This window comes from Melanostigma gelatinosum (assembly GCF_949748355.1).
Source record: "Melanostigma gelatinosum genome assembly, chromosome: 15".
NCBI classification, from domain to species: domain Eukaryota; kingdom Metazoa; phylum Chordata; class Actinopteri; order Perciformes; family Zoarcidae; genus Melanostigma; species Melanostigma gelatinosum.
In genome coordinates this window covers 24903181-24929750 of record NC_136648.1, presented here as the reverse complement: position 1 = coordinate 24929750, position 26570 = coordinate 24903181, and the positions used below count along the sequence as shown (strand labels likewise).

The following is a 26570-nucleotide window of genomic DNA, read 5'->3' as shown; positions in this document are numbered from 1 at the left end:
AGCAGATCATTTATTCACCCAATGAACATTTAAACTACGGAAGCCCATGTCTGGTACCAAAAGAACAAAATAAGCCTTGGTTATAGAAATATCCCCATGCATGGTAAATCATAATTATGAGATGAAAAAGTCACAATTATGAGATAAAAAGATCTAACTTGTAAAATAAAAATAAAAATGATTATGGGATGAAAAGTTGAGGTTCTTCTTTTACTGACTAAAATGGGCGGTATATGAAGCACTGACTCCTGTGTGGAGGTGGATTTGAGGCCAGCTGCCTCACTACTGAGCCAGGCGTTGATCAAAGGGAGGAGGAGTTACCAGTACATGTCACATGACCTGCCATCTGTTCAGCCTCACCCGCCCTCTGTGAAGCAAACGCTTACAAGCTGTGTTCTGGGTTCACACGGCTTTTCAAGAGTTAAGTGCAGCACTTTACCGTCACCGAAACCAAACATTCCCAAAACCTTCATCATCACATCTTAAGTGTTAAGAATGCAATTGCGAAAAATAACGAATTGGTTTACACTCACAGCAATCGATGTACAGTCACACTTTGACGGGATGCTTTGAACATTTCTATTGAAAAGGTACAGTGTGTAACATTTAGGGGGATCTATTGGCATAAATGGAATATGATATTAATAAGTGTGTTAGTATGTTGTTTAGTGTGTAATTACCTAAAAATAAGAATGGTAGAAAGAGCCGTTTATATCTACAAACAGAGCGGGTCCTCTTCACTGGGCTGGCCGCCATGTTTCTACATTAGGACAAACTAAGCACTCGCTCGAGGCTCTCCTCCGACACACTTGGCAAACGGTAGAAGTTTCAGTTGGTTGCAATCGGGTTAGGGAGTTCCAGAGGGAGGGGGCAGCTCTGGGGAAGGCTCTGTCGCCCCATGTCCGGTGCTTGGTCCTGAGTGGAAGGCACAGGAGGCATCAGAGGAGCGGAGCCGGCGGGATGGAGTGTGGTGGTGAAGCAGGTCGGTGAGGGAGGAGGGGGCCTGATTGTGGAGGGCTTTGTGAGTGAGGAGAAGGACTTTGTATTGGATCCGTTGTGGGACGGGGAGCCAGTGGAGATTCTGGAGAACAGGGGTGATGTGATCACGGGAGCGGGTGTGGGTGAGCAGGCGAGCAGCAGGAACTGGAGTTTATTTAGGATTTTGGATGATGCGCCATGAAGAATGCTGTTGTCAATTCTGGAGGTGATGAAGGCTTGGATCAGAGTTTCAGCAGCAGATGAGGAGAGTGATGGGCGGAGACGGGCCATGTTTTTTAAGTGGAAAAAGGCAGTTCTGGTGATTTGTTTGACATGGTGTTCAAAGGAGAGGTTGCTGTCAAACATGACTCCGAGGTTGCGGATGTGTGGGGAGGGAGACAGAGTGGAGTTGTCGATGGTGAGGCTGAAGTTGTGACTGGTTTTAGTGAGGGATTTGGGACCGATGATGATCATGTCAGATAAATCCTACGCACTGCACCATTAACGAATGGTCATTCCCAAAATAAGGGTCAACAGAGGACTTCTAATCTGATGACGAGTGAACAGACGAGTGAACTTCATCTTGTTTGTATCTTTAAGGGGTCAAAGAACACATCGCCTTCAGATCATTCTGAAAAACGGTTTGTAAAGCAATATCTGTATCTGTCACAATCAGGCTTTGCCGTGTGTGTGTTTTCTGTAGCTCCTCACCTTTCAACTCAGTCACTCCCTCAGCACCAGTCCAACTCCCTTCACCTGTCCCTTATCTGTAATCAAGCACTCCTTCATCAGCACAACTCTCCTCACCTGTTCTTGTCACTACTTAAACCCCTGTCTATCACTCACTTACTGCCAGATCATTGCTTCTAGTGTTCATTCCTACACACCCGTTTTTTGCTGTTCCTGTTCCCAAGTCTGTCTGCCTGTCCGTGGACTACCTGTTTTTGTGCGTGAGTAATAAAGGACCTCTTTTCACTTCACCTGACTGTCTGCTCGTGAGTCCTCATTATATCCCGTGACAGTCTGCTCAAACAGAAATGATCAGATTATCCCAGAGGAATATTCATATTAGAGAATGTTAGTGCTCATTGAAACTCATTCACTTCTTTTACTTTCTCACTGAGGGTTCGGATCCGCCTGCAGACGGGAATGTTTCATTTCAAAAATAAAAGATTTCTGGTTCATATGAGTGAACATGAAACACCAGATTATCCTGAAGCATCAAGGAGTATATCTGACCTCAAGCATAATCCCAATATAATTGTTGAAATAAAAAAATGTTGAAACCTTCAGGTATTGTACAAATCCTGCACATTGACTGAGAGCGGTGGTTAGAGTAGTAACAGTGTCTACTACATGCTATTCTGTTTTACATGGATCACACATCTATTAAAAAGTGCACTTCTTGCTAAATGAGCGCAGCATCTCCGCTGCTATAAGAAGTGTTCCTGCAGAGATGTGTGTGCTTACTGATGCCGTTGTCTCGGAGGTATCCAGCCAGGCCCTGTCTCTGATACTCCGGATCATTCTCTCTCTTCCAGGACTGGTACTGTTCACAGGACAGACCTGTATGCTGAGACTCCCACTGCACAGACAGAGACATGCATCACTATTCTCCTCCTGGTGAAACCAAAGCTTCAAAGAGAAGTCAATGTTAAGTTCCTTTTAAATTGGTCCACTGTGTTGAACATTGTAACAAAACTAACAGAATATTCAGGGCAGTTCAGTCGATTCTTTGGTTAGTGATATCTTTTATATTATTTGACAGTGTTGTCCATGATGATAGGGGAATCGGATACAGACAGAAGAGAAAGACATTATACTTACAGGCTTCTTACACTGAGCACAGAAACTGTTACGACACTGGAAACAGGTGACTTTAAGCTGGTCTCCATCATAGATGAAGCCATATGAACACTGAGAGGAGACAGGAGAATGATCTCATATGAAAACACTTGCTTTGAGAAAACATTGTTTTAACTGTTGTCGTTAACTACATTCAATTTGCAAACTGACTATGGAGAATATACTTCATATCATCTTTTAAGTCATTAAGCTCATGCCTGGGTAATTGTTCCTGGTATTTAGTTGAGTTGTGATTTAAAACAATAGAGGAAATGTATTTGATAAACAGTTATTCTTACAATAAAAGCTAACTAGAAAAAGCATTTCCTGCTGAAAATGCGTTGGAATGCTGAAAACTGAAATTAATCGCAAAAAGCTGTGGCTTAAAAAAATTCATCAGTGGTGATATTTGTAGTAGTATAAGTTGTAGTATAAGTATTATTAGAAGTAGTAGAAGTATTAGTAATTAGAAGAAGTAGTAGAAGACGTAGTATCAGTAGTCAGTGTCTGACACACACAAACAGAGGTTATTAAATGCCTGGCTTCATCACAAGCATTTCAATTAGAATTCACTCTTTGGGGCTTTTATTTTGAAATGGGGGGGGGGGGGGTCCTCTAAAAGTCTCCAAGGTGTGTGTGTGTGTGAGAGAGAATCACTAATAGGCTGTGTGCCTGAAGCCATTTCATGGAGATAAAACAGGGAAACACCTCTCAAACAAATCCTCAAAACTCCCATAACCGTAGCTCCTATTGCTCCGATATTAATAATTGAGAAGAAGGATGACTCGAGAAACAGATCCTGTAAAAATTGTCTGTAGTGTAAAAAATGTGGCTTAACTGGCGATCTAGAAATGGGGTACCGTGTTCTGTGGAAGATGTTTTTGAAGCAAAATTTAACATTGGTCTCTATGGAGCAGAAAGTTGGTTTTCCTCTCAATTAACGGCTTCTGTGTCAAATGTGGAAATCTGTGGGATTCCACAGTAATTTTTCTACGACAAGGACAATATTAGCTACTTCTACATCCAGAAATGATGCATGAAGAGTGAAGATTGTGGACACAGTGGCAAAATACAAATGTTTTTTTCACAAGAATCTCAAGCTGCTCTTCACTCTAGCGGTGACATCACGCACTCTAAGCTGCGCAATACACACCCATTATAAAGTCCGAAAAGGGCTGAAAAATCATGAAAGTTAAATTGCTGCAGTTCAAAAAGTTTAAAAGATATCAGAAAGCTGAATTATGCGGCAATAGTTCAGGGTTTTCTCAACATTTGAAAGTTGAAATGGTGTCTGTAGCTGAAAGTATGAGGAAGTTGAAGGAGTTTAAGAGGATTTGAAAATCTTCTCCATAGAAACCCATTCAAAAAAAAGTTGCTAAAAGCTTAATAATTCAAAAAGTTTAAAGGTTAGAAATAGAGAGTCATAGCAGCATTCCAACAAATATGCACTTTCCTAAACTGATTGCACACTGGTGAAAGAACAAACATGTACAGTGTCACTGAATCTACTTCGGGTCCCACTTAAGCTCATCACGTCATCTGATTTACTGACATTGCTGCTTAACTACATTAAACATGGAATTTTGATGCCAGTTCAGACGCATCTACTGGTTAGAAATGTTATATTGAAATAGTACAACAGGTATAAAATACCAATCTGTTTGAGCAGTGCTTGTGCTGGTCGTAGCGCCGCCACGAAAATAGAGATTTTAATCTTATCGAAGCTTTCAAAGGCAAAAAACGTGACTTTGTTGACAAAGCTAAGAGCGACTCACTGTGTACTTACATGACAGCACCAGAGGAACTTGGGGTCCTTGATTAGAGCCTGCTCTGTCAGCTTCTTGTGGAAGAGTTCATAGACTTCTGGCTCCAGACACTCACGCAGCTGAAGAACATAATACAATAATACAACCCAGAGATCAATCGCTGAGAGGTAGCAGGGACCCAGTCAGCATAGAAAGGTGTTAGTAGATGGGCTGAGACAGGTTTGATATATTAAAGGGAGAGAAAAAGAAAAACTAGAAAATGCATTTCCTGCTGAAAATGCGTTGGAATGCTGAAAGCTGAAATGAATCTCAAAAACATTGCTGAAAATAGATATCCAATTTTTTAAAAATTGCAAAAAGCTTAATAATTCAAAAAGTTGAAAGATTACAAATATGAAGTTATATCACCCCTCTCCTGAAAGAGCTGAACATTTTGATATTCGAACGGTTTCTGTAGCTTAAAATAATTCCAGCGGTAGTGATATTTGTTGTAGTAGTAGAAGTTGTAGTAGAAGTATTATTGGCAGTATAAGTATTAGTAGCATTTGAATAAGTACTAGCTGTAGCAGTAGTGATATTTGTAGTAGCAGTAGAAGTTGTAGTCGAAGTATTAGTAATTAGAAGAAGTAGTAGTATGAGTAGTCGTAGTAATAGCTGTAGTAGTGGTCGTAGTATTTTATATAACGGTAGTAGTATAATAAGTAGTAGTAGTAGTAATAATAAAGTCAGTTTTTGAAGTAGCAGTAGTACTAGTAGCAGTCGTACCAATAGCTGTATTAGTACTGGTTATTAGTACTGGTAGTAGCAGGAATAGCAGTTGTGGTATAAGTAATAGTAGTGGTAGTAACAGCAGTAGTGGTAGTAATAATATTTATGGTAGCAGCAATAGCAGTAGTAGTAATAGTAGCAACAGCAAAAGTTGAAGTAGTAGTAGTAACACAAGAAATATTAGCAGTAGTTGTAGTCGCAGTATTAGTAAGAGCATTCATTATTTCAACAAAAAAGCCAAATTTTGAGCTAAACATTGAAATACAGTTAATCCATGAGGCTTTTATTTTGAAAGGGTGGGACTGGGTGGGGGAGGGAGGGGGAGAGGAGACATAATCATAATGTTTGACACACATAAACAAAGGTTATTAAATGACAGGCATCATCACAAGCAGTTGTTAGAATTCACTCTCTGGGGCTTTTATTTTAAAATGGCGTGTGTGTGTGTGGGGGGGGGCGGTGGAGGAGGGGGAAAGCTATAGAAATGGGGTACCGTGTTCTGTGGAAGATGTTTTTGAAGCAAAATTTAACATTGGTCTCTATGGAGCAGAAAGTTATTTTCCTCTCAATTAACGGCTTCTGTGTCAAATGTGGAAATCTGTGGAATCATTTTTCTACGACAAGGACAATATTAGCTACTTTTACATCCAGAAATTATGCATGAAGAGTGAAGATTGTGGACACAGTGGCAAAACACAAATGTTTTTTTCACAAGAATCTCAAGCTGCTCTTCACTCTAGCGGTGACATCACGCACTCTAAGCTGTGCAATACACACCCATTATAAAGTCAGAAAAGGGCTGAAAAATCATAAAAGTTAAATTGCTGCAGTTCAAAAAGTTTAAAAGAAATCGGAAAGCTGAATTACGCGGCAACATTTTAAAGTTGAAATGGTGTCTGTAGCTGAAAGTATGAGGAAGTTGAAGGATTTGAAAGTTGAAGAAGTTTAAGAGGATTTGAAAATCTTCTCCATAGAGATCCCATTAAAAAAAAAGTTGCAAAAAGCTTAATTCAAAAAGTTTAAAGCTTGGAAATAGAAAGTCATAGCAGAGATGAGCTGAAGGAGCTGAACATTTTGATAGTTGAACGGTTTCTGTAGCTTAAAAAAAAATGAAGTTTCAAAAAAAGGGGGACAGAAGATATAGTGGAACTAGAAAATAGCTGTAGTAGTATTGCTACTTTTAGTAGCATGAATAGCAGTAGTAATAGTAGTAGTAGTAGTAGCAGTTGTCGTATAAGTAATAGTAGTAGTGGTAGTAATAGCAGTCGTGGTAGTAATAATATTGATGGTAGCAGTAGTAGTAATAGTAGCAACAGCAAAAGTTACAGTAGAAGTAGTAGTAGCAGTCGTAGTAATACTATATCAGCAGCAGTAATAGTTGTCGCAGTATTAGTAAGAGCATTCATTTTTTTTAACAAAAAAGCCCAATTATGAGCTTGTTTAAATACAGTTAATCCATGGGGCTTTTATTTTGAAAGGGTGGTGCTGGGTGGGGGGGAGAGGAGACATAATCATAATGTCTGACACACATAAACAGAGGTTATTAAATGCCTGGCTTCATCACAAGCATTTCAATTAGAATTCACTCTTTGGGGCTTTTATTTTGAAATGGGGTGTGTGTGTGTGGGGGGGTTCTCTAAAAGTCTACGTCCTGAATGACTGTATATATGAGAGAGAGAGAGATTTTTCAAAAGCACTTTATTCACATTTATCAATGTTTACAGTTAAAGCGCTAATGCATTAAAATCACTGATTGCTCCGTTTAAAAAACCAACACATAACCCATCAAGTAAACACCTGCGCAAACACCAACTTATCTTTTACAATGGAACAAACAATATTTTCAAAACACCAACGTCATTTAAAAGCGTCTAAATCTCCAATGTGTGTGTAAAACCTGAACTCTAGCCAGAGTCTGGCCCTGATATTACATAGCCAGACTGCCCCGGCCTCCTGCCCCTCCCCGGTCTCCACTCTGGCCTTTCTACTCAAATAAATGGCCATTTTGGCTTCCCCCGAAAGATAGTTCAGTAGCTGCCACTTTTCCTTTTCTGCTTTCTTATACGCAGCTCCCATGATAAAAACCCTTTCAGTAAAAACTATGTTAAACAGACTAAAAACCGATGCTAAAAGAGAGAAGAAGCTCGCGAGCCTCTTACACTCAGTAAAAACATGGTAGATAGTCTCCCGGAGACTGCAGAAGGGGCAACAGCTCAAAACAGTGGGATTAAGAACCGAAATAAAAGCGTTGAAGGCGACAGCACCGTGTAAAATCCTCCACTGGAGGTCGGCAGTCCGTTTCTTCAGGGGAGGCTTGTATAAAATCCTGTGGGCCAGGCCCGCCTTGTCCCAGTCTGCCTGACCACACAGTGGGGCGCCGGTTGCACAGTCCAGACCTGTTTGTGCTCTTGACACAATTGAAATACAGCGTCTTCTTGTCTGCCTTGTGTAATGTCAGAGTCTCCGGGCACGTCGTAGCGAGCAGGGGGCCGGTGAGTTCCCCTAGCCCCGGGCTCAGGGAGATATCAGGGAACGGGTCTGCAGGGTCCGGCTCAACTCCTCTGCTGTCGTCCATGAGGAGGCTACTCTCCTTCCAGTTCAGCTTCTGCCTCCACAGCTCCAGGAGCCTCCTCGCCACCCGGACAGACTGCAGACCCAGTAGAGAGCCCAGAGCCAGGGCATCGCTCAGCGTCGGCCCCACTGCATCCACCAGCTGCTGCAGGCACAGGGCTCGTGACCTCAGCAGCGCCCCCGTCAGGCCAGGGGTGACGCTGCTGCTGATGTCCAGCTTGGCCCTGTGAATCAAAGGTTCTCTCAGCAACCAGTACAGAGAGTTAGACTGTGGGCACCTCTTCCGAGTAAAAAGGGCCCAAGACTTAAAAACACCCTGATAAAACGGAGGCAACCCACTTAACTTTAAAATACTAGAATCAATTAAAAACAGAGCAGTATCCAGCCCCAGGTTATTTGCACGCCTGAGGATGCAGCTGGCCACATCTCGCCACACTAAACCTTCCGGACTTGTGAGGTATTTCTGTAAAAACTGGAGTCTAAAAGTGTCCGTCCGGCTGGCTAGGTGGACGAGGCCCTGTCCCCCCTCCTCTCTGGCTAAAAACAGCACCCCCTGTGGCACCCAGTGTAGACCCTCCCAAAAAAAGCCACCATTTTCCTCTGTATGTTGGCTAAAAAGCCTGCGGGAGGGTCTAGGCAGGTTAGTCGGTGCCACAGTTTGGATGCTGTGAGATTATTTAACACCAGTACCCTACCTTTAAAAGACATCTGAGGGAGCAGCCACTTCCACCTGGAAAGTTTCCCCTCAATCTTTTCCGTGACGCCCTCCCAGTTCTTCTGGACTATGTTCTCTTACCCAAGATGTATCCCCAGGTATTTAAACCCATCCTTCCTCCACACAAGGCTCTGGGGGAGAACTGGGAGGCCGCCACGCCATTCACCGACAGCGAGGGCCTCTCTTTTCCTCCAGTTCACCCTCGCTGCCGATGTCCTGCTAAAACCCCCCACAATGTTCGTTAAAAGGTCTGCATCCCTCTGGTCCTTAATAAAAACAACAATATCAGCATACGCAGATAAAATCATGTTCTTACTAAAACCAGGTAAAACCAGCCCCTGCAAGCTAGAGCGTATCTTGATGATGAGGGGCTCCAGGGAGAGGGCATAGAGCATCCCGGACAGGGCACAACCCTGCCGGACCCTCTACCCTCTAAAAGGAGCACACAGACTGCCGTTTATCTTCAGCACACTCTCAACCTCATTGTACAACACCTTGATCTTAGCTATGAAGCCAGCGCTGAACCAAAACTTCCGCATAACTGTCCAGAGGAAGCTGTGTTCAACGCGGTCAAAAGCCTTTTCCTGATCTAGAGAAATCAGACCAGTGTCGATACCCAAAGAGCTGGAGACCTCCAAAACGTCCCGAATGAGGTAGACATTGTCTACCATGGACCTGCCGGGCACACAGTAGGTCTGGTCCCGATAGATGACCTGCTCCATAGCTTCCCTCAGCCTGGAGGCAAAGAGCTTGGACAGGAGCTTGTAATCCACACACAGTAGAGACACAGGACGCCAGTTTCCGATGTCCTGCAGGTTCCCCTTTTTCCGCAGCAGTGTTATTACCGCTCTCCGGCAGGACATCGGCATGGATCCAGAGGCCAGACTCTCATTAAAAACGTCCAGTATGTCGCTGGCAAACACATCCCAGTACGCTTTAAAAAAACTCTACGGAGAGGCCATCGATGCCGGGAGCACGCCGCCCCTGCATCCCCTGCAAGGCGGCACTGAGCTCCGGCAAGCTTATGGGCCTGTCAAGCTCCCTGTTTGTCCCCTCAGAGACCTGAGGTAGCCCCCCACAGAACTCCTCTATGAGGGGTTCCTCCTCCCTGTACTCACTTGTATACAGGGAGGAGTAAAAGCCCACCGCTGGCCTCCGAATCTGGCTTGGTTCCACAACCGGCTGTCCCGTGTCTGCCAACAGTGAGTGGATCACCCTCCCCTGCCCACTCTTCCTCTCCAGGCTGAAGAAGAAGCCAGAGGGAGTATCCATCTCCGTGATGCTCTGGAATCGGGACCTGACCAGTGCACCCTGAACTTTAACGTCCAACAGGTCGGCCAGAGCCATCTTTTTTCCTTTGAGGACTTCAATATGTCCTCGATCTCCTGTGGACTCGCTTAAACTTTCTAGGTCCACCACATCAGTCTCCAGGTCCTTCATAGATCGGGTGATGTCTCGGGTGACGTTGAAAGTGTGCTGCTGGCAAAGGAGCCTAATCTCAACCTTACCACGGTCCCACCACTGCCTAAGACTGTTAAAATCACTCTTCCTCAGCCTAAAAACACCCCAGAAATAGATAAGGGCCTATCTAAAACTCTTATCAAAGGTTAAAACTGAATTTCTGAATTTCTGGGTAAAACATTCCTAATAAAAACATTACATAAAAGCAAAGAATGGTCAGTAAACCTGGCAGGAACAATACTGCACATTTTAAAAATATTAAAATGATGCTTAAAAACATAAAAACTGTCTAACCTGGCTGAGGAGATCCTACCCTCTCTAAAATGGGACCATGTGTACTGTCGGCAGTCAGGGTGCATCCTCCTCCACACGTCCACCAGGCCGTGAGAGTGGACCAGCTGCCTCAGGACATGCTGGGAAGCTGGATGTGGTTACGGTCTTTAAGAGCCCCCCCTACTTACACCATCACCCACACTCATACTCACCCCCTGTGGGTCAGGCACAGCAGCACCAACGCCGTGCCGCATCCCCAGAACGGCCCGCTGCCGCATCCCCAACCGGAGACGCGGCAACCGGAGACGCGGCCACCGCGCCCCAGTGAGCGAGAGAGAGACTCTGATATCTCCGGCAAACTCTCCGCGACCGCGGGGCAGTGGCCCCGCCCCACCCGTGCCAGGCAGAGGTCCCCGCGCCTCGGACGGTGTGTCCCTCCTCAACGCATCCGAAACACTTCATCGCCGACGAGGTCTCAAATCACGTATTGTTCTGCAGAGCTTGACTAGAGATATATCGACTCAACACATTTAAACCTGGGAGAACAAACAATCTGCAGCCACTGGGTCAAGTTCTGAGAAAACACGTATTTTATTCTGCGCAGGTGCATCAGCTTAAATAGACAGTCACATGACACACTCACACCTGAAATGCATTGGCAATAATTGGGAGCACAATCAGTTGCTTCAATTAACACCCCCACTTGATCACACATTATTGACAACCATAAATCATACAAGGGGAAAAACATGGAAACCAACTGCACTTAACTGCACTTAACTGGCTATGCCCCAAACAAGAACATGGAAAAAGTAAGTAGCTTTGCTTTAGTAGCTGGTTTTGTCATCAGGTCAGCTACCATCCGGTCTGTTGGGCAATACTCCAAACATACTTTACAGTCATTAACAGTTGATCTCACAAAATGGTATTTTATATCAATGTGCTTACATCGCTGTCTGCTCACTGGATTCTTGGCTAATGCAATTGTACCTTGGTTATCTCCAAAAATCTTAGGTACATCATACAGACAGTCATCAAGATGTTCAAGCAGTTGAGATAAGTAAAGACACTCTTGTGTGGTTGCGGCCAACGCCATATACTCTGCCTCACAAGTTGACAGTGCTACCGTTGGCTGCTTTTTGGTCTTCCAGGAAATCAGAGGACCATTCTCACTCAGACTAACACAATAACCAGTTGTACTGCGTCTGTCAGTTGCATCACCTGCCCAATCTGCATCACTGTAAGCAAACAACCTCAGCTCATCACATTTTCTGTAACACAACATTTTGTCATTTGTGCCCTTCAAATATTTCAGTACATGCTTAACAGTTGTCCACTGCTCTTCTGTCGGCTCACTGAAATGCTGTGACAGTCTGCTTACAACAAAGCTCAGATCAGGTCTGGTGCATGAGGTTAGGTAGATTAGGCTACCCACTGCCTCTCTGTATTTTCTGGGGTCACCTAGCTTCTCATCAGTGTAATGCAGCTCTGGTTCACAAGGTGTTGACCTGGGCTTACAATCCTGCATATTAAACCTGTCAAGCAGCTTGTCAACATAGCTCTGCTGTGACATGGTCACACATCCATTACACTGATCAAAAGTGATACCAAGAAAATTCTTCAGTCTGCCCAAATCTTTCATCTGGAACTTCACAGCAAGCATCTTTTTTACTGCTTTTAAAGCACTCTCATCACTGGCTGCAATAACCAGGTCATCAACCCAGATCAGTAGGATCACCTTGTCATGTTCCGTTTCTCTCTCATAAACACAGTGATCGGCTGGATTCTGTACAAACATATTTTCACATAGATAGTCATGCAACATTATGTTCCAGTTTCTACCTGATTGTTTAAGCCCATATAGTGACTTCTTTAGTCTACACACCATCTTCCCATTTGTCTGAGATTTTACATCATAACCCTCTGGCTGTTCCATGTAAATCTCACAATCAATTGGTGCATGTAAGTAGGCGGTTTTAACATCCATCTGATGCAGGATCAGATCCTCCTGGGCAGCTTTCTGCATCAACACTCTCACACTAGTCAGGTCGGCAGTAGGAGAAAACGTTTCTCCATAATCTACACCCATCCGTTGACTGTATCCCTTGGCTACATAGCGGGCCTTGTACTTGTCAGATCCATCAACATTGGTTTTGAGAGTATACACCCATCTACCCCCCACTGCTTTCTTGCCCTCAGGTAAGGTGGTCAGAGTAAATGTGTTGTTATCCCTCAGTGCCTTCATCTCCTCATCCATTGCATCTATCCACTTACTTGAGTTGGATGAAGACACAGCATCTCTGAACGTCTGCGGTACATTACAAACCATCCTGTAGCAATAATCAATGTTGATCTGAGCCTAATCACTCTCTATCCCATAGAAGTCTGGCCTCCTCCTCTCTCTAGCAGGGTATCTCCGTGGAGACTGGGATTCGGGCTTGACTCCACCTGTCTGTAGGCCTATCTGGCTTGGACCTGGCCTAGCTTCTGGGATGTCGTTCTGCTCGGGTTTGTCAGGGTCAGGTCTGGTTGCGTTAGACTGCACACCAGTGTCATCGTCGGACATGTCATCAGTCTGCTGTCCCTCAACACAGGACATGAACCTCACCAGTCGGTGCTTCATCACCTTCCTGCTGTCAGGGTAGTAGACCATATAGGCTGGACTGTTCTTGTCATAACCAACGAAGATGCCCTTGTCAGACCTTGACTCTAGCTTCTTCCTGTCCTGCCTGTAGGCGTAACATACAGTACCAAACTTCTGCATCCTGGAGACATTAGGTCTCCTTCCTGTCAGCATAAAGTAAGGTGTCTCTCTGGTGCGGTTGTTGAAACATCTATTCCTCACCACTGCTGCTGTCTGGACCGCATACGGCCATAGCTCCTTGGCTAACTGGCTCTCCAAGAGCATACATCTCGCCATGTCAAAAAGGGTTCTCCAGTTACGCTCAGCAGTGCCATTCTGGTGTGGTGAGTATGGTGCTGATCTTTCATGTCTGATTCTATTCCTACGCAGCAGAGCTTGGTAACCCTGCCCTGTGAACTCTGTACCATTGTCAGACCTGATACACTTCACTTTCCCATATGGGGCTGTGTCGGCTAGAAACCTCTCTGTGGCTTCTACAGTGTCCCTCTTGTACTTTAGATAGTACACAAACACTGCACTTGAATAGTCGTCAGTAAAGGAAAGTGCATACCTATACCCTTCCTTGGACTCTGGGTCAATGGGGCCTGACAAGTCAGTGTGAACCAGCTCTAAGGCTGATTTGGCCCTCACATCAGGCTTCCTGTTTCTGCTCTGAGTGAACTTGCCCTGAGTACACACTTCACATATCATGGATTTGGACGCTTTACCCCTGATTGACATTCCATCCACAACATTCTCTAACTTCATGACATCATCAAAATTACAGTGCCCCAAAATCTCGTGCCACGTCTGAATATCATGACAGCTCATACATTGATCATCACAGTCATTGTTTACTGACACAGTAGGCAAATAGAACAGTCTGTTATGCTCATAAATGAGGAAGCGCGTACCGTCTCTATACTGCAAGACGTTTTCTCCTTCCTTGAAGATCACCGTTGCCCCACGATAAGTTGCAGCTCTCACGGAGAAGATGTCTTGGGGATACGAGGGGATGTACAGCGCCTGCTTCAGTGTGGTACTGAGGTGCCGCCCCCTGCTGTCGATCAGACACACCTCGGCGTCTCCTCTGCGCTCCGCGACCCCCGTGCAGCTTGTGCCATCGGCCAGCTCCACGCAGTGCGTCTTGGACTGGAATCGGTCATCGAAGTTCTTGAACTTCGCCAGGTCAGTGATGATATGCGCCGTCGCACCGGTGTCCACCATCAAGCCCTTTCTGGTGACACCGCTTCCTGGCTCGCTGGTCACCAGCTTGAACACGAAGGTGTTGTCATCCATCTCCTCGGACACTCCACGCGCGTTGTCCCGCTGCCACTGTCGCCATCCTCCTCGCCGTCCGGTACTCTCGCCCTGGCCGTACCACTGTTGACCACGCTGACAGTCTCTTACCTTGTGACCTCTCTGGCCACAACGGAAACACACAATGTCCCCGCTCTCGGTGCTGCGTGCACCTGCGCCTGCTGGGGCAGCCCTCCTTGGATGCGCCTGGGCCCTCATGACATTGTCGTCGGCCGCAGCTGTGCGCATACCTTCAGTGCTCTCATAACTGCGCAACTTAGTCTTGAACTCCGCAAAAGAGAGAGTCTCATAACTTTGAGTGATAAAAATGGAAAAAGGCTTAAATGAGTCTGGCAGCCCCTTCAAAATCATTGCAACCAATAGTCCATCGCTTAAAACCTCTCCAGCATTACGCAGCGCTGTGATCGAAATCTCAGCACGTATGACATAGTCAGTCACACTCTCACTACTCATCTTTTGCAAAGAAGTCAGTTCTGTATACAGGCATACAATGCGGGGCTTACCCTTGCCTGCATAATAGTCACGCAAAATCCTGAGCGCTCCACGCCCGTCATCCGCTGCCTCTCGCATGACCAGAGACAAACTTTTGTCATCAAGGAATTGGATCAGTTCCGCGTACGCTTCCGCGTTCTTCGCCGCATCCTCAGCCAGTGCGTTTTCTTCTGCGCCATCGGCGGGCTGATTCAAAATGGTGTCCTTCAGTTTCTGCAACCGCAGATGTCCCAAAAACTTCGTCTCCCACAGTTCATAGTTCTTTTCGTCCCCATTAAAAACAAGACGAGACCAACGTGAACTCGTATGTCCGCTCATGGTGCTGGCACTCCAATCCGTGAGATACGCACACAAGCAAATGTCTCTCAGTGGCTACTCACGCCGGATATCTCTTTGCACAAACGTCTAACGCATCTGGGCCCATAACCTGTTCTGCAGAGCTTGACTAGAGATATATCGACTCAACACATTTAAACCTGGGAGAACAAACAATCTGCAGCCACTGGGTCAAGTTCTGAGAAAACACGTATTTTATTCTGCGCAGGTGCATCAGCTTAAATAGACAGTCACATGACACACTCACACCTGAAATGCATTGGCAATAATTGGGAGCACAATCAGTTGCTTCAATTAACACGTATTCATAATCATCTACCTTAACATGGAAGCGAAGGTTGAGCTCCTCCTCAAAAACACTCTCGCTCACAGAGAGAGAGAGAGACTCTGATATCTCTGGCAAACTCTCATTTGGAGATTGTCTGATGTTTTATCTTTTACAGCTTACATGACTATTGTCCTACTCTGCCATGTCTTTCCTCGCCTCTCCCTCTTGTGTGTGTAAATCTCTAAAGATCCCTAATGCTGCGTTCACACCAGTCGCGTTGATTTTTTGACGCACTGCAAAAAAGCGTCCAACGCACTGCACAATCGCGTCCAACGCGCCGCCGGTCGTGTTCACACCAAACGCCGCAAAATCTCGTAGCGCCGGAGAGGGGGCGTGGTTTATCGTCCTGGAAGCCGTTCACCTGGCTGCCATTTCTTTCCGCTATCAACCGTGAAAGGAATAAGGACAATTGCTGCTTTGTACGTGTTGTGGAAGTCCCTCAAACATCGGAATGCCAAACGCCGTCATGTCTGGTTCATAATATTGTTCAGAGGAGCTCCGTGGATTGTATCGAGCTGTATTCACTGTGTCTAGCAAGCCACCGGTCGCTGTTTACTACAGCTGTAGGAACACAAAATAAACTGATTTGGCTGTGATTCAACGGCAATAAACCGACAAAAAGGGACTCCGAAATAACTACGTAATGATGCCGATTTGTAGGTTACTGGTCTTCTCAATGGAGCTCTGATGGATCGGTGCTAGACTATGCTAACATCGTAGCAGCTCCACCAGCACTCAATAACGTCACGTAGACGTAAATACGGCAGCGTGTATTCATTGTTTGTACCGTATGGTTTACACACACACATGCATACACATAGTTTGGTCCGGTCTCTGTTGATATGAGGTATCGTAGAGCTCTGGGTGAACACAGACGGCTACAGGATTTATTTCCTTATTCAACAACGGCAGGAAGCCAGTGATGACAGGGGGAGCAACTCAACGCTGATAGGCTATCGCGCCACAGCGTCACGCGATTATGCCGCTGAAGTTGAAAAATTTCAACTCGCGCGTTGGCGATTTTGCGGCGTCCAACGCGTCCACCGCATCCACCGCACTGCAATAACGCGTCGCGCCATCGCAAAATCGCAGAGCGCCAGTCTCATCGCGTCTGTGCATAGACTTTGTATGTAATCTCGACGCGCTTCAAAAAAATCAACGTGACCGGTGTGAACGCAGCATAAGACCTGAATGACTGTATGAGAGACACAGAGAGATAGAGGGAGAGGAGTATATGTGCGCGTGTGTCTGTGAGTCTGTGTGTTTATCAACATCACTAATTGGCTCAATCGCAAACACCTGTGTGCCTGAAGCCATTTGAAAATATTCTCCATAGAGATCCCATTGAAAATTAAAAGCTTAATAATTCAAAAACTTTAAAGGTTAGAAATATGAAAAGTCATAGCACCCCTCTGGTGAAAGAGCTGAACATTTTAATAGTTGAACGGTTTCTGTAGCTTAAAAAAAATGAAGAAGGTGCGACAGAAGAAATAGAAGTTTAATAAAGATTCGAAGAATAGTTGGAATGCTTAACAGCATTCCAACAATTACATTTGCAGATGGAGAGCTACAAGTGCTGCCCGACGAGGGGCAGAGCCTCCAAAACGTCAGGCAAGGCCTTTACAGGTGAATGAGAGAACATGGATGTGGGATTTAATATATTTTTCTGTCAGTATAAATGCTCTTCAGTTACTTTCTGAAGCCGATCATTTCACTGACTGCATGACAGATTAATGCTGATCTTTGTGAATTGGACTGTTTTTGCAAGGAGGCTCATTTACATGGAATGGGGAAGATTTTTCACCAAATGTTTGCACGTGAGCAAAAAAACATGTGCAAATAGCACACAAGAAAACACAGAATTTTGTCGTGCCACTTTCTGGCGTGACCCACCAGTAGTTTTTATCTTATCCTCCCTCATACAATCCTACCTGGATGTCCAGGGTGGAAAAGTAGCTGTTGAGGTGCTCAGGGTCATTGATGTCAGGCTCCCAGCAGACCGGACACACCATGTCTCTGATGTGTTTGTCCCGAACAGCGATGGTGAAGTGCTGCTGGAAGCAACCACAGCACACGGAGCACTGACACGACGTCAGAGACTGCATCTGAAGGAGGGGGGGGAGGAGGGCATGACTTCAGACTCGCTTCACCGCTGTAGAACTCGTACAAAGATTTAGTTTGTTGCCGTCTCAGTACCTTGCTGTGGGGGAAGATGGAGAGGCAGATGGGACACTCTTTAGCCAGCACTCGCTTGATGAACTCCCTGTCGTGGGACTCTCGCACAGCCTGCACCACGTCCTCCAGTGAGTAGGGGGCGCTGTGCTCCAGGAGCAGCGACAGTGCCAGCTCACAGCGACCCCAGCTGGGGAGATCGTACACCGCGAGTAACCTCCGACATATGCGCTGGAAGACACGTAGTGAAATTATGTACGGTACTACAGCGAGGCCAGACCTCACAAATCCAATCAGCTATGAATGAATGAAATTTATTTAAATAGCGCTTTTCACAGACATAAGATCACAAAGTGCTTAACAGAGCACACATTTAAAAGCATAAAAAACACAATGTGACCCTAGGGTCAATAAATTACATACAGAGAAAAATAAAAAATAAAAAATAATTAAAGCTGCGAGCAGCGATGAACGGGCCCTCGCCATGTGCGTGTCGGGGTGCCGGCGGGACTCCGGCCTGCGCGTCCGAGAACGTCCGCGATAGTCTGACTGCGCGTCCGCGAGCGAGACGTGTTTAATCCCGCGAGGACCGCCTGATGCTGGAAATTATGCTTTGCAAATAGTCCGATGCTTCCTGCGTCCTCTGCCTGGGGCTACAGAACGCGTGCATTATGTTGCTCTATATCAAGTGTAAACCACATTGTGTAAAAGTCACGTAAATCGGATGGTGTTTGTCAAAAACGCAGATTTCCTTTCGCCAGCAGGTGGTGCTGTGAGTATTAGGGAAGATTTGCTTGTAGACATCCTCAGGCCATGAGTGTTATCAAGCATGTGAAGTTTGGGACCGTTTGGAACAAGTCCAGCTGAGTTACATCAGACATTTCCTTTAGCCGGTAGGCTTTGTGGGTTTACTGTAGCGCCCCCTAGTGGTCGAATGCAAAACAATTCTCAGGGTATGTTACTGGATGCGATGTGCACATATGCTGAATATTTTGGGAATTTAGAACAAATGGTTGAGAAGTTGTGTATTGATCTTTTGCCACGCACCTAAGAAGTGTATTGGTCCATATCTTGTAAACGCAAAGAGATATCAAAAAGAGTTTGATAACTTTGATGATCTAGATCCACTTATGATCCACAGCAAATTTCATAGAAATGGGAACCAGCGTGTAGGAGTTTGCAAAAATGTGTTTTTTTTCCACTAAAGTCAAAATGGCTGACTTCCGGTTGGGTTTAGAGCTTAGAGCTCCAGGGGCTTTTTTGTCAGTCTACATGTGATACATCTGTTTACCAAATGTTATACATCAAAATTTGATATGTAGATAGTGAAACGTACCGCGAGGGCTGTGTCGTCGAAATATTGTATAAATTCATACAAGATTGAAAATGGCAGACTTCCGGTAGGGTTTAGAGCATGGTCCCAAGAGACTTATTTTTAAGTCTCCATAGGATACATGTGCCTACCACGTTTCATACATGTAGCCAAAACGTAGCGCTGGGGCTGCTCTTTTGAAATATTGTAGGGGGCGATATAGAAGCAATTTAAAACGGTCAAGCCCAAAACCCATATACACTATGTCTGCCTATGACCTATGACACATGTATAAAGTTCCATGACTTTTTGAGCATCCTAACACACTAAACCATCAGCTTCCTTTTTCATGGCGAACGATGCGTTGCCATGGCAACACCGTGCAACGAAAATTCACAATATTCATGATGATGCATCATCAATATCTTAAGGCTATTCTTACCAAATTTGAAACTCATCAGGTCACCTGGCTAGGAGGTATAAAGAAAAGTATAAAATATGACATTTCCTTTAGCCAGTAGGCAGCGCTATGAGGTATTTAATTGTTTTCAATTGAAATATGTTCCAGCTTGAAGTAGCATCATGCATAAGAAGTTTTGTGCGGATTGGATAATGTACCTTTGAGTTATAAGAACTTACAAGAATGTATTTTTTCAAAATCAATGAGGCAAAATGGCCGGCACGCCACGTCAAGGTTCTTCGATGAAAGCACGAGATTTGAGTAACTTTTAATCACAAAGGTCTTACGAACATCCTGACCAAAGGAGAAGTTGATCACATAAATTCTCTAGGAGGAGTTCATTAAAATGCGAAGGCTGAAATCTGCAAAAAGTGGCAAAAATGCCAACTTCGCGAGTTTGCTGTAGCGCCCCCTAGTGGTCGAATGAAAAACAATTCGCAGGGTATGTTCTAGCATGCGATGTGCATATGCTGCAAGTTTTGGAATTTTAGGACAAACGGTTGAGAAGTTGTGTATTGATATTTAGCCACGCCCCTAAGAAGTGTATTGGTCCATATCTTCTAAACGCTAAGAGGTATCAGAAAGCTTTGAGTAACTTTAGATGAGGTAGATCCAATAATGATCCACAGAAAATTTGGTAGCAATCGGACCCAGCATGTAGGAGGAGATAGCAAAAATGGGTTTCACACTAAATTAAAAATGCCGGAAAATCTAAGTAGGCGGAGCTTAGGGGTCTGAGAGGCTTTTTTTTTTTTTAGATCTAGCGGATTGGGACATGTGGATCAAATTTCAAGTCAATCGGACATACTGGCCGAGGGGCCTCTCCGGTACGGTTTGTAGGGGGCGCTAGAGAGCCATTATTTTACACACATATGCAAATTTGGGCAGCAGAGTTTCTACCTCAGATCTGAGAGGGATGCAAAAATGGTGAGTTTTCATAAATTCCAAGTGCCCCTACAAGCTCCACCCCCGGCAGAAAATAACTGACCCCATACAATTTCAATAGGGCCTTCGCAGGCCCGACATTGTCTGTGGCTCGGGCCCTAAAAATGTAAAACATATTTTAAGAGCAGGTCTCGGACACTGTTTACTTTTTACACAAATGGCAGCCTAAAAAGGTGGGTTTTGAGCTGGTTCTTAAAAGTATTCACAGTATCTGCGAGGCGTAGAGTTGCAGGCAGAGCATTCCAGAGCCTCGGGGCCACTGCCTCAAAGGCTCAGTCACCACGGGTCTTAAATCGTGTGCGTGGGACTGACAGAAGACCTAGAGCGTTTGACCTGAGAGTGCGGGCGGGTGAATAGGGGCGAAGTAGATCAGCTACATAAGTCGGAGTCTGACCGTGAAGTGCTCTGTAAGTGATGGTGAGAATTTTGAAGGGTATCCTAGATGCTACAGGGAGCCAGTGGTGAGATCGGAGTACGGGGGTGATGTGAGACCATCGATTTGTCCTGGTGAGTAATCTGGCGGCAGCGTCTTGGATGACCTGCAGACGGTTAAGAGCAGATGCACTGAGTGATGTAAAAAGTGAGTTATAGTAGTCAATGCGAGAGGAGATAAATGTGTGTATGATCATCTCTAATTCAGGTGTTGATACTACAGATCTCAGTTTACTGATATTTTTTAGATGGAAGAAACATGACCTGGACAGCTGCTTAACATGGGGGTCAAACGACATGGATCGATCAAAGAAAATCCCTAAATTGCGCAGGTTGCAATGGGCAGCAGAGGAGAGTGGACTAATAATCTGCCTGATCATGGGGACAAACTCCTCTGGAGCAATAACTAGGACCTCCGTCTTAGAGTCGTTGAGTTGTAAGCAGTTTTCTGCCGTCCAGTCTCTGATGGCATTGACACAGTCCAGGAGCCTAGTTAATGTGAATGCCTCGCTGGGTTTGAATGACAGATGGAGTTGGATATCATCTGCATATAAGTGATAGGACACATAACTTTGTATAATCGGCCCCAAAGGTAACAGATAAAGGGAAAATAACAGAGGCCCCAGAACAGAGCCCTGCGGTACACCACAAGACAGTGGAGAGGTAACAGACACAAAATCACCCACAGAGACATTGAAACTTCTGACATTGAGGTAAGATGTAAACCAGTCTAACGCTATGCCAGAAATGCCCACCCAATCACGTAGCCTCTTAATCAGGATGTTATAGTCTACAGCAGCGGTTCCCAAACTTTTTAGGCCGCGCACCCCCTTCTACATCCCGACCGGGTTCGCGCACCCCCCCCCCCCTTAATAATAAAAAAAAAAAAGAAGCAACAGAGCCTTTTAAGCCTTCATAGCCGCATAAGAATCGGACCAATGAGAGAACAGTTTGCTCGCGCGTGGCATTTGTTTACAAGATTTAGTCCGCTGTTAAATGTTGCAGTGTGAACACAAACCGAACAAAGGAGCAACTGCAACAAAGCAAACGAACTGAAGGTGTGAAAACCCCCTGAAACACTGCAACAAAGTTTCAATCACTTTCAGTGACACAAGGCGTCACTTTTAAAGAGCAATACGGATGCGAGCACACACGCACAGGCTCAGAGGCAGATTATCACATTTAATTTACAATTAATGAGCGACTAATGTAGCCAGGATGTCTTCGGACAAAGCATCGATGCGGCGCGACACAGTGTTGTTGGACACCGGGATCATGCACAACTTTTTTGCTTCTTTCTCCCCAATCATACATTCCACCATCTCTCTGGCAGCTGGCAAGCTCACGTCTTCGGCGATTGTGTGCGGTAGCCCCTTTCTCGCTATTCTGTAACCAGATATGAAGCCCGTAGTGCGTCATTTATAGACCAACACATGAATGAGACTCCAGTTGTTTTTGGCTGTTTTGTAACTCCTCCAATTTCGATATAAACAATGTAAGGGGCTTTTGACTTGCACTGGCATGCTTGGTGTTCAGGTGGCGACGTAAATAAGAGCTTCAGACTGTTAGCCAGAACCTCGCTGCACACCACGCACTGTGGCTTTGGGGAATCTGCGTTGCCAATCCAAGTGAAGCCCAGACACAGATACTTTTCATCATATTTCCTCTTTTTTTTCCCAGTCTGATGCTCACTCTCGTTTCCTCTTTTTTCACCTTGACTCCGCGATGGGCCGATGTGCTCCCGATTTGTCTGTGCTATCCCTTCCTCCTTTTCGGTCTCCTCCGTCTCATCTTCCTCTGACTCTGGCTCGATTTCTTCTCCCGGTCTCTCCTCAACGCACCTCTCCGTTCCCCTCGCCTCCGATTCCTCTCTCTCTCTCTGTCCCTCTCCTCTTTTACGACTGATAGCTTCAGATGTCCCACCTGACAGTTTTTAAATTAAAATTACATTTTTTTTAATATTTAATATTATTACACCATCAGACCGCCATTACACTTTTCCTCTCGCGCACCCCCTAGAGGCAGCTTGCGCACCCCCAGGGGTGCGCGCACCCCACTTTGGGAATCCCTGGTCTACAGTGTCAAATGCAGAACTGAGGTCCAGAAGAACTAACACAGAGCAGTCACCTGCATCAGAACACATGAGAATGTCATTTGAAACCCTCAGGAGAGCGGTTTCAGTAGAGTGCTGCTTACGAAACCCAGACTGGAACTTGTCGTGCATGTTGTGCCTCTCCAGTGCAGCAGTAAGTTGTTTGGCCACCACTTTCTCTAAATTTTTGGACAAGAAAGGCAGTTTTGACATGGGCCTGTAGTTAATGGACAAAGCTGGATCTAAGTTTGGTTTCTTTAATATGGGCTGGATAGTGGTATGTTTGAAATAGGAAGGGACAATTCATGTAGACAATGAGGAATTGACAACAGACAATAATAATTTGCAGAACTTTCTTAAATAGAGAGGATGGTATTATATCCAGAGGGCAAGATGATGGCTTTGTTTTGTTAATTAAGTCCATCAGATCGTGAAGGCTGATAGGCTGGAAAGAGTCCAGAACAGCAGGAGATTGCGAGGAGCTACATGTAGATGAACAGATCCCAGGCTGAATGCCAGACCTAATACCTGTTACCGTATCATTAAAATAGATAAGGAATTTGTTGCAATCGTCAACAGAACAGCATGGTAATGTAGAGACAGACGGTGAAACAATTCTCTTAATTGTGTCAAACTGAATCTTGGGATTTCTCTTTGAAGAAGAGATTAGGTTGGCAAAATAAGCAGTTCTAGCTTCCTTTACTCCAGTATTAAAAGAAACTCTGAGGTCTTTGAGATATGAGCGATGCACTTCTAGCCCAGTAGCTTTCCAGAGCCGCTCTGCAGACAGCGTCTGTCATCCACAAGTGTTGCAGGCTGCCCTGGTCCTTTCCTTAAGAGGTGCCACTTTATCCAGCAAAGTGGTGCAATGTTCATTAAAAGACTATCAAGAGTTCAACATCATTGAGATTTGTGTTAATATCACAGCAGAAGTGCATAGAGAACTGATCAGCTGTACTCTGAGTAATAATGCGGGAGTGGAATGTTTGTTTCACACACAAGGGGTCAGCATTGACAGAAAGATCAAAGAAAATACATTCATGGTCACTGATCAATAGGTCCTCACAACGGGTATTATCAATATCAAGACCCAGAGAGAAGGTCCAAGGTGTGACCACCCCTGTGAGTGGCGCCAGAAACATGTTGCATGAAATTAAAAGATTCAGTAATATTGAGAAACTCAGTGGCTATACAGTCTGTGGTATCATTGATATGCAGATTAAAATCACCAACCAGAAGCACTTTGTCTAGCTTGATAATAAAGGTCAGAAAGTCTGTGAACTCTGATAAAAACTGACCTGCAGGACCTGGAGGTCGGTAAATTAAAAAACAGTAAAACGGCTTTAGTCGGCCCACTTTAGTGAGCTGCAGCTCAAAAGTAGCATAGGATTCTGTGCTCCCCCATATGGCAGGAAAGCTGATTCTTCCAGACCACGGTGAGGCCTCCACCACGGCCTGTCAGACGCGGTGTCCCAACATAAGAACAGTCCACAGGGCAGAGTTCATTGAAATGGATGCATTCCATATTCCGTTGCCAGGTCTCGGTCAGAAATAAAAAAGCCAAATTATGACTTGTGAACAAGTCATTTAAAATGTGAGCCTTGTTTGTTACAGAGCGTGCATTAATCAGACACATTTTGATGGGGGAAGACACTGTGTCGTCATCAGCACAGGAAGCTTTGGGGGTATGTGCAATAGGACGGATCACTCGTGCAGCACCTCGAAACAGACCATAACTAGGGCGTGAGCACGAGTCTGTGATGCTCATGGGTCGTGGAGTGGAAGTTACGGTAGAGGCTGGGGACAGAGTAGTAGGAGACCCTCCATGCCGCCAGGGGGAGCTAGTGTTGCTAGTCGGGGATGAATGCGGCTGATGAATGATCGTAGAGGAAGAGTGACAGCGGACAGGGGATCCAGGTGTAAACAGTCAATCATGTGAATGGGAGTGAACAGCATACTGTAAATTTGCCGCTAGCAGGCGGCTACCCAGCTTGTTAAAATGAATACCATCCTTCTTAAAAGCGGAAGAGCGGCCCCAAAACAGATTAAAATTGTCAATGAAGCTCACGTTGTTGGTCCTGCAGGCGGCCTGGAGCCAGGTGTGGAGGCTGAGGACTCTGCTGAACCGCTGTTGTCCACGGTTATCCACGGTGTTGGACTTGGACCACTGATAAAAACAGTCCACAGCTGTTTAAAAAGCTTAAAAGATTTGTAAAATCCATCTTGGTTAACTCAGACTGGTGGAGGGCTGTATCGTTGATTCCCACATGAACGATAATTCGCCGAATGGAAGACGGGAGGGCGCGCAGCAGGCCAGGCAGTGTCAGCAGGATGTCTTGAGCCGTTGCTCCGGGGAAACAGTGTGTCTCCGCGTTGAAGAAACGGGTATTCCTGATTTTTGAGTCCCCGACTATCAGCGTCGTCGGGGCACTATCCCAGCCATGACCACTTGGGGCAGCAGAAGATGCTGAGAACACAACATTGGCGTATTATCATAAAGTTGTTAGGGTTGACCGTGTTAGCGAACAGTTTCACCCGTGCCACAGACGCAGTGCAACTTTAATGTTTAAAAAATACATTTCCCCTGCAAACCGACCAGCGGAGTTTTGCTGGCAGGTGAGCAGCGAGCTCGGCCGGCATGGAGGGAGGCGGTGCTCATCTGCATCTCCTTATCGCTCTAAACGCTAAGCCCACCCACTTTTCAGCGGCCCAACCAAATGCAAAGGATTTGATTAAAATGCCTCTAGAACACTCAAATATTCCATTTCACTGTGAAATACTCACAGCACTGGAGCTCAGGACGCTCTGACTTCCGTTTCACTGGGACTTTCAGGTGGATGACTGAATAATCATCCAGAAGCATGATAAAGCATGGCTAACTTCCTTTCTCCTCTGCAGCGTGATGTACTTTCATACAAACATAGCTCTACAGTGACACCTTTGGCATTAACAAGGACTTCAATAGACAACACTTTCCCTCCTTGTGGCACTATTGCAGAAAAAGAGTAAGGTTGTTACGGTCGTATATGCATCCAGCAGCAAAAGTCAACTGTGGTCAATGAGCCGCCGCCTGACTGATTTGTCCGGAGAGCCGACCCCGCTGCTGCACAGAGCACATCACGCATGTGTAGCTTGCTCATATTTTGTCAAATTGCACCAGCTTTGACGCTGCCAGTCCTTGGGTCCCCAGCAATACCCAAGCCTACACACACACACACACACACACACACACACACACAGATAGACAGGTAGATAGATAGACAGGGCCGCTGCAGGAAAGACTTTTTTTTGCAGGCCATCCCGGAAGTTGGCGTCGCTCGACACTCGCCACGACTTTTGCCGGCTTGGAGGCATAAAAATGACCACAGTTTAAAAAGTGTATTGTAAAGATGTGGCTTAAGTCTGGCAGAAGCCACTACGCTGGCGCCTGCTCAAAGGACTGGTGACCAAGAGAAACGGACCGTTACCGTGATTTCATTTCATCATCCGGAGCTTGAGTCTGATCTCAACACCAGTTCAATCAGGAGAGACTTGTTTCTTAAGTTAACAATGATTTATTATACAAGCTTCAAATATGCAAAGTGCAAAGACAAAAAAACAGATCCCGAAACATATGGCGGGGTCGGCCCAGCGGCGGGTCCGAGCACAGGACTGGATAGGTGAGGGTCAAGCTAGACCGCA

General features: G+C 45.4%; 1 protein-coding gene across 1 annotated transcript in view; it reads right to left on the bottom strand.

Annotated features, from left to right (window-relative positions):
- The window catches only part of rnf31 (ring finger protein 31), an 89380-nt gene that overhangs the window by 17924 nt on the left and 44886 nt on the right, over positions 1-26570 (bottom strand). The window contains exons 14-18 of the mRNA XM_079284962.1: positions 17673-17879; positions 17408-17581; positions 4610-4708; positions 2806-2895; positions 2449-2563 (exon numbers count right to left, since the gene is read on the bottom strand). Of these exons, the coding sequence (XP_079141088.1) occupies positions 2449-2563; positions 2806-2895; positions 4610-4708; positions 17408-17581; positions 17673-17879 (685 nt within the window). The remainder of the gene's footprint in view (positions 1-2448; positions 2564-2805; positions 2896-4609; positions 4709-17407; positions 17582-17672; positions 17880-26570) is intronic.